At 41.5% G+C, this 8739-nt stretch overlaps 1 protein-coding gene across 1 annotated transcript; it reads left to right on the top strand.

The window, feature by feature from the left end:
• The first annotated feature begins 430 nt into the window (after positions 1-430).
• phb2a (prohibitin 2a) lies at positions 431-8639 on the top strand. Its single transcript, XM_083928164.1, has 10 exons — positions 431-539; positions 1780-1909; positions 2710-2794; positions 2893-2972; positions 3516-3700; positions 4204-4333; positions 5029-5132; positions 6956-7033; positions 7883-7959; positions 8099-8639. Exons 1-10 carry the CDS (start codon positions 519-521, stop codon positions 8115-8117), a joined length of 909 nt encoding a protein of 302 aa, XP_083784290.1. The 5' UTR covers positions 431-518; the 3' UTR covers positions 8118-8639.
• The last annotated feature ends 100 nt before the right edge of the window (positions 8640-8739 follow it).

Below are 8739 nucleotides of genomic sequence, written 5' to 3'. Positions count from 1 at the left end.
CAAAAATATTAAAAAATAAATGTAGGCATAATTAATGAGCAATACTATGGAGGTCTAAATGCACCAAAATCTAAAATAAATAAATACAATTAATTAACTAATCAATAAATACATGTACATAACATCAAATTAATACATACTAATACCGAATAAATAAATAAATAACTTAATAAAAACGTTAATGTGACATAATCACAAACTTAATCACAGTTTATAACGTTTTTTCTACATTTATTTGTATTATTTTTAAGTTTCAGAGAAGCCAAAGTCTTTAAAAATAAAAAACCTTAAAGTGAATACATATAAAAGAGCGTTTAGGGCGAATATTGATTTTAATTTGTGCAATTTTGCAAACTTTAGTCAAATAAAGGTCATTTCATTCACCATGTAACTCTTCCCCGTCAAATACCTGAAATTCCTCCATTTCCCATGATGCCCCGCGCTCACGGAAGTACGTCATCACGCTTGACCTTGCCGTTCTTCTTCACTGGTTTTCCTGACAGACTGAGAGGACGAGCATGGCGAGTAAAGAGCCCGGTGTAAGTGTGAATTTAAAGTCTCTTTTTACTCTTTTTAACTTTATTTAGTTCACTTTTAGGATCTCAGGTCACTTCCGCTGCTCACGCGCTTCCCGCTCTTTGTACGTTGGCGCGTGACATTAGCATTTAGCGGTTTTACAACAGGCTGGTTGTGATGTAAGCTAGCGTTAGCTTAGCTGCCAGTCTCCGGCTAATTACCAAACAAGTTAACGTTTAATTGTGTATTTTTCTGTTTACACGCGCATTAAAACGATGATTTCCACTTTTATAGACTTTGTTTAACCTCCTCTTCAGTTCGGCGCACATGTAATTAACACCAGCTCCAGAAAACACGTCTTTTTTCAACTTTATTTACATAATTTCACGAAAAAATTTACATATAATTCAGTGTTTTCTCCGTTAAATGAGCATTACAGCGTTAAATTACAGTGACACAGCAGTAAACCTAGGAAAAGAGAGAAGACTTAAATAATCAATCACATAAAAAGACACAAAGAAAGAATATAAATGCTAAATAGATAAAAACAAAGAAATTAAATTAAAAATTGGGCTTTATTATAACCTCATATCAGCTGTATAAGTGCATTTTTTATTAATAATAATTTGCAGAGACTACAGTTTGGCTCAGATTTGTATAATTTAGTTTTATGGAAGTGAAATGTTCTTTGTATAATAAGTAAATTGACATTAATCCACTGTAAAGTTCATTTTTTGTTTTCAGCTAAAGATGTCTTTTCTTTTTTAATTTAATAAAATGATTAAAGGAGTAAATGTTAAAATCAGAAATCCAAAGTTACACTCAGAATAAACGCAGAAGAGTTTCTATCCTGTTTGACTAAACTCACATTTGTTTTCCACATCTGCAAACCTTAAAACTAATTTATTAGTGTGGTAAAAGATGAGCTTATTTAATGTAATTCTTTAAATTTATTGGCGATAACAGATTAATACGGTAGAAGACACGTTTCAAATAAATTGTATTAATTAAAAATACATTTAAAAAACATTAAAAATGATTCAAACTAGAACTTCTCTGGAAACTCATGAATTAATTTGAATTTAATTTGTGTGTGTGTGTGTGTGTGTGTGTGTGTGTGTGTGTGTGTGTGTGTGTGTGTGTGTGTGTGTGTGTGTGTGTGTGTGTGTGTGTGTGTGTGTGTGTGTGTGTGTGTGTGTGTGTGTGTGTGTGTGTGTGTGTGTGTGTGTGTGTGTGTGTGTGTGTGTGTGTGTGTGTCTCCAGGGTTTCCTGCAGCAGCTGCGGCAGATCGCAGGCAGGATGTCGTCAGGACCTCGCGGAGCAGGAGTCGGTGTCAAACTGCTGATCGGTGCTGGAGCTCTGGCTTACGGAGTGAAGGAAGCAACGTACACAGGTGCTCTACCTTCCTGTCCGCACACACACCAACATGGTTCACACCAGGGCTGTTCAACTGACTATTTCCCTCAGACGCTGTGGTGTGTGTGTGTTTGGGTCGGACTCAGACGCTGTGATGTGTGTGTGTGTCGGACTCAGACGCTGTGATGTGTTTGGGTCGGACTCAGACGCTGTGATGTGTGTGTGTGTGTGTTTGGGTCGGACTCAGACGCTGTGATGTGTGTGTGTGTGTGTGTGTGTGGGTCGGACTCAGACGCTGTGATGTGTGTGTGTGTGTTTGGGTCGGACTCAGACCCTGTGATGTGTGTGTGTGTGTGTGTCGGACTCAGACCCTGTGATGTGTGTGTGTGTGTGTCGGACTCAGACCCTGTGATGTGTGTGTGTGTGTGTCGGACTCAGACGCTGTGATGTGTGTGTGTGTGTCGGACTCAGACGCTGTGATGTGTGTGTGTGTGTCGGACTCAGACCCTGTGATGTGTGTGTGTGTCGGACTCAGACCCTGTGATGTGTGTGTGTCGGACTCAGACCCTGTGATGTGTGTGTGTGTCGGACTCAGACCCTGTGATGTGTGTGTGTGTCGGACTCAGACCCTGTGATGTGTGTGTGTGTCGGACTCAGACCCTGTGATGTGTGTGTGTGTGTGTCGGACTCAGACCCTGTGATGTGTGTGTGTGTCGGACTCAGACCCTGTGATGTGTGTGTCGGACTCAGGCGCTGTGATGTGTGTGTGTGTGTGTCGGACTGAGACCCTGTGATGTGTGTGTGTGTGACTCTGTGGTGTGTGTGTGTGTCCTGCAGTGGAGGGAGGACAGAGAGCGATCATCTTCAGCAGGATCGGAGGGATGCAGATGGACACGGTCCTCTCTGAGGGGCTGCACTTCAGGTGAGCACCGAGATCCTGTCTAATCCTTTCAAAATAAAATCTGGGGCAGTGGTGTGGAGTCAGTTCAATATTCCAATTCTCTCCCTCCTTGTGTTCAGGATCCCCTGGTTCCAGTATCCCGTCATCTACGACATCAGAGCCCGACCCAGAAAGATCTCCTCGCTCACAGGAAGCAAAGGTGCGACGCACGAGTGTGACGCACAAACTAAAGGAAAATAACAATAACACCAAAATATATACTTATATATATAAATACATTTATTATGTTTAGCACCTTTAAAACCAGCCGTCAACAAACACACACACACACACACATACTACTTCCTCTTCTTCTTCTCCTTCTTCTTCTTCTTCTTCTTCTGCTTCCTCTTCCTCTTCTTCTTCTTCCTCCTCTACTTCTTCTTCTCCTTCTTGTTCAGCACGTTTATAATGTTTTCTATAAATAAAGTTTGTTGATATTTTAGTTGCATTAGTTCCTTGATCTCGCAGGTTCAGCGTTCCGCGCGTCAGAGACCGTGTCCCGCGCGTCAGAGACCGTGTCCCGCGCGTCAGAGACCGTGTCCCGCGCGTCAGAGACCGTGTCCCGCGCGTCAGAGACCGTGTCCCGCGCGTCAGAGACCGTGTCCCGCGCGTCAGAGACCGTGTCCCGCGCGTAAGAGACTGTGTCCCGTGCGTCCTCAGTGTGTTCAGGTGGTAACCATGTGTCTCTGCTCGCCCTCAGACCTGCAGATGGTCAACATCTCTCTGCGTGTGCTGTCACGGCCGCTGGCGTCCAACCTGCCCGTCCTCTACCAGCAGCTGGGCAAAGACTACGACGAGCGCGTGCTGCCGTCCATCGCCAACGAGGTGCTGAAGAGCGTCGTGGCCAAGTTCAACGCCTCGCAGCTCATCACGCAGAGAGCACAGGTGCACGCACACACAGGCGCACACACGCACGCACGCACGCACGCACGCACGCACGCACAAACAAACGCAGAGAGCTCAGGTGCACACACGCAACACACACACACACACGCAGAGAGCACAGGTGCACGCATGCACACACATGCACGCAACACACACACACACAGAGAGCACAGGTGCACGCAACACATGCGCAGAGAGCACAGGTGCACGTACGCACACACACACACACACACACACACACGCAGAGAGCACAGGTGCACGTACGCACACACACAAACGCAGAGAGCTCAGGTACACGCACGCACACACACACGCAGGCAGAGAGATAGAACAGGTGCACGCAGAGAGCACAGGTGCACGCACACGCCCGCACGCAAGAACACGCAGACACGCACGCAGAGAGCACACACACACACACACACACACACACACACACACGTGCACGTGCACAGAGCATTAAAGGTGCGTTTGCGTGGCGCCGTAACGCTGTGCTCCGGCTGCAGGTGTCGCTGCTGATCCGACGGGAGCTTTTCGAACGAGCCAAAGACTTCAACATCATCCTGGACGACGTGGCCATCACCGAGCTGAGCTTCAGCCGCGAGTACACGGCCGCCGTGGAGGCCAAGCAAGTCGGTGAGTCACCCTCCCCGGGGATCGAACCGCCGACTCATGCAGCAAAAGGGTCCAAACTGGGACTGTGGCTTTATTATTATCACTAGATTATATTTATTATTATTAACGTGGAGGCCAAGCAGGTCGGTGAGTCGTATATATTACATTTATTTTTACATTTCTTCATTTTGCAAATTAATAATTTATAAAGAAATGAAAAGAAAGAGAAATGATAAAAATGAAAGAAATGAACAATCTCAAAATAAATTTAAAATCCTAAAAATAAATAAATAAGGAATAGAATTAATAAATAAATAAATAAATAGGAAAGTAAATAAAAAGGTAATCAAATTAAATTAAAAAATAATAAATATCTACATTAATTGTTTGGTATAATTGTTTTCATATTATTCCTGTTTTTTAAATGTTTATAAAATAATAAATAAAATAATAAATGATATAAGTGTGTAATTCCCCTGCAGCCCAGCAGGAGGCGCAGAGGGCCCAGTTTTACCTGGATCTTGTTTTTAAATGTTTAATAATAATAATAATAATAATAATAATAATGTATTAATGTTGTAATTCCCCTCCAGCCCAGCAGGAGGCGCAGAGGGCCCAGTTTGACCTGGTTCTTGTTTTTAAATGTTTAATAATAATAATAATAATAATAATAATAATAATAATAATAATGTATTAACGGTGTAATTCCCCTGCAGCCCAGCAGGAGGCGCAGAGGGCCCAGTTTTACGTGGAGAAAGCGAAACAGGACCAGAGACAGAAAATCATCCAGGCTGAAGGAGAAGCTGAGGCTGCGAAGATGGTGAGTTTCAAACACATCAGCACACAAATACACAAACACATCAGCACACAAACACACACACAAATACACACATCAACACACAAACACACAAACACATAAATAAACACATCAGCACACAAATACACACACAAATACATAAATAAATAAACACATAAATACACAAATAAACACACAAACACATAAATACACAAATAAACACACAAATAAATAAAAACATAAATAAACACATCAACACACAAATACATAAATAAACACATAAATAAATACATAAACAAATAAAAACCTAAAAGCATAGATAAACACATAAATGAGGTTTTATTTCAGTTGTTTTAGTTTCCGTCACCTGCAGGATTCATATCAAACAGTCGTACAACGTGAAACAACCAGAACGAAGCATTTAAATATAAAATAAACAATAAAATAAACAAATAAATAAAGATCAAGTAAAATGGGACACGTGCAGATTCACTGACACGACCACGTGTTTATTTACAAGTTAATTAAAACTTATTTAAAGTTAATTTCAGTGTATGAATTAATTTAAATGTGTTTAGAGTAAAGTTAATGATGTTAAGAGGTAATTTCAACACGATAAGATTAAATTTAAACGTATTTAAAGTTCATTTAAACGTGTTCAGAGTTAATTTAAACTTATTTGGAGTTAAATTAAACTTTTTAATAATTCATTTAAACGTGTTTAGAGTGAATTTAAAAGTATTTAAAGTTAATGGTGTAAAACTAAAGTGTAACCTCTTCCCTGTCTGACTGAACATCATTTTAAATGTTTACTTCAGTTTTTTTTTCAGAAGAACGTAAACAGCGAGAATTACCTGTTTGCTACCACCTCCATCTCCTCGCTGTCAATGTGTTTAGAGTTAATTTGAACACGTTTAGTAATAATTTCATGTTTTTAAAGTTAATTTAAACGTATTTAAAGTTCATTTAAAGGTGTAAATAGTTAATTTAATGTGTTTACAGTTCATTTAAACGTATTTAAAGTTAATTTAAACGTATTTAAAGTTCATTCAAACGTATTTAAAGTTAATTTAAACGTATTTAAAGTTCATTTAAACGTATTTAAAGTACATTTAAACGTATTTAAAGTTCATTTAAACGTATTTAAAGTTCATTTAAAGGTGTAAATAGTTCATTTAATGTGTTTAGAGTTAGTTTCAATGTTCACGCAGCTCATTTCCTGCGCCCTGGTTTCAAACGTGTGCACATATAAATAAATATAAACATATATAAATACATAAACATACACAGACGGTGTGTGTGTGTGTATGTGTGTGTGCGGAGGTCGTGAGGTGAGAGCAGCTGTTTGCGCTCCGTGTTAAACCTGCTGCGGCGTCCTCGGGGTGTTTGTGCGTCGACACAACGTTCACACGTCTGCGCTTCTTCTGTCAACAGCGTTTAACCTGCAGAACGCGGCGCTCTGACACCGCTCGCCGTGTGTTTGCTGCACGGCCTCCGTCGCGTCTCGCTGCTGCTGACTCATCACCTGCTAATTAAGTGTAAAGGCAACGACCTCGGGGTGAATTCCTGTTCTGACGTGAACTCGCTCGGCCTCGCCTCGTTATTGTAGCGACAAACAGAAGCGTCTCAAACAAACACTTCATCCAAATATGCACTAATTATTTTCCTGTGTGTGGGAACATCAACGCCGCGCAGCGCCGCGCCCGCGGGCCACAGGCCGGCGCAGCCCTTTGTTGGGTGTGTAACATTATTCTGCTGTGAATACACTGACAATCCAAGTGTGTGTGTGTGTGTGTGTGTGTGTGTGCATGTGTGTGTGTGTGTGTGTGTGTGTGTGTGTGTGACAGCTGGGCCAGGCCGTGACGAAGAACCCAGGTTACCTGAAACTCAGGAAGATCCGGGCGGCGCAGAGCATCGCCAAGACGGTGAGAAGCGTCCGCGTGACTCGAGTTTCACTCTGAAGAGAAGAAACAAGTTTCATTAAAGTGTTTAAAGTGTTTTTTAGTTCAAATGTGATTAAAAACAAGAAATTTCAAGGAAAAAAGTCGAGAGACAGACAAAAAAAAATCTGATAATTTAGAGAAAAGTTGTAAAATTATGACAAAGTTTTATTATTTAATATTTTAACATTTATAAATATGTTTTAGTGCTTTTTTAGTCAAATTCTGATTAAAACGAGTCTTATTTTTAGATAAATCGCAACTTTTCAAGGAAAAAAGTAAAAAGGAGATTATGACAAATGTGTCGTAATATTTAATAATTGATATTTATTGTGTGTGTGTGTGTGTGTGTGTGTGTGTGTGTGTGTGTGTGTGTGTGTGTGTGTGTGTGTGTGTGTGTGTGTGTGTGTGTGTGTGTGTGTGTGTGTGTGTGTGTGTGTGTGTGTGTGTGTGTGTGTGTGTGTGTGTGTGTGTGTGTGTGTGTGTGTGTGTGTGTGTGTGTGTGTGTGTGTGTGTGTGTGTGTGTGTGTGTGTGTGTGTGTGTGTGTGTGTCTCTCTCTCTCTGTGTGTGTGTGTCTCTCTCTCTCTGTGTGTGTGTGTGTGTGTGTGTGTGTGTGTGTGCGCGTCCGTGTGTGTGTGTCTCTGCGCGTGTGTGTGTCTCTGTCTCTGTCTCTCTGCGTGTGTGTGTGTGTGTGTCCCTGCGTGTGTGTGTGTATGTGTCCCCGTGTGTGTGTGTGTGTGTGTCTCTCTCTGCGTGTGTGTGTCCCTGTGTGTGTGTGTGTCTCTGCGCGTGTGTGTGTGTCCCCGTGTGTGTGTGTGTGTGTGTGTGTGCAGGTGTCTCAGTCCCAGAACAGAATTTATTTGAACGCCGACAGTTTGATTCTGAATCTTCAGGACAAAGACGACTTCAAGTGAGTGTCAACGATTTAATGAACCTTAGAATTTATTTTATTTAGTTTTTCATATTTATTATTATTTATACATTTTAATATTAATATAAATATTAAAGATAATAACATTAACCCTGTTCTCCTCTCGTCTCTGTTTCAGTCTCCTTCAGGGGAAATAAGACGACGTCATCGTTCCTCCTTCGTCTCTTCGTTGACGCCACGTCAGGTTTCTGTGCGACCACACGCCACGTTCACACGCCGTGTCACACGCCGTGTCACACGCCGTGTCACACGCTGCCGCCACAGCGGACTCGAACCTGCGGAGCGTGTTTCACCCCCGGGTTTTATTTTGAAAGGGTGCCGTAGCGTCGGTAAAGTCTCCTTCCTTCACTTCCTGTTCCTGTTTCTGTTTTTCTACGATCGTTTCTCCGAACATTAAAGTTTCTGTGTGAATAAAACGCCGTTTGCTTCTTTCCTCCTCCGCTGCAGACGGGAAATATTATTAATAACGATGACGCAGCACATTTAAAGACGTGGAATATTAATAATAAACGCTTTAATAACGACGACGCAGCACATTTAAAGACGTGGAATATTATTTATGCACGCTTTATTAACGATGACGCAGCACATTTAAAGACCTGGAACATTATTTATGCACGCTTTATTAACGATGACGCAGCACATTTAAAGACCTGGAACATTATTTATGCACGCTTTATTAACGATGACGCAGCACATTTAAAGACGTGGAATAATAGAAAATAAGCTTCAGGTTTAAAAAATGAGACTTTTGCCGAC

This window comes from Echiichthys vipera, assembly GCF_963691815.1.
Source record: "Echiichthys vipera genome assembly, chromosome: 15".
Classification (NCBI taxonomy): domain Eukaryota; kingdom Metazoa; phylum Chordata; class Actinopteri; order Perciformes; family Trachinidae; genus Echiichthys; species Echiichthys vipera.
This window is presented reverse-complemented; position numbering and strand designations above follow the sequence as displayed.

Excerpts from the sequence above, each read along its gene's own strand:
- phb2a (XM_083928164.1), top strand. The coding sequence starts at position 519 with ATGGCGAGTAAAGAGCCCGGT. Across the intron at positions 1,910-2,709 it reads GAAGGAAGCAACGTACACAG|TGGAGGGAGGACAGAGAGCG; the intron begins GTGCTCTACCTT and ends TGTGTCCTGCAG. Across the intron at positions 2,795-2,892 it reads TCTGAGGGGCTGCACTTCAG|GATCCCCTGGTTCCAGTATC; the intron begins GTGAGCACCGAG and ends CCTTGTGTTCAG.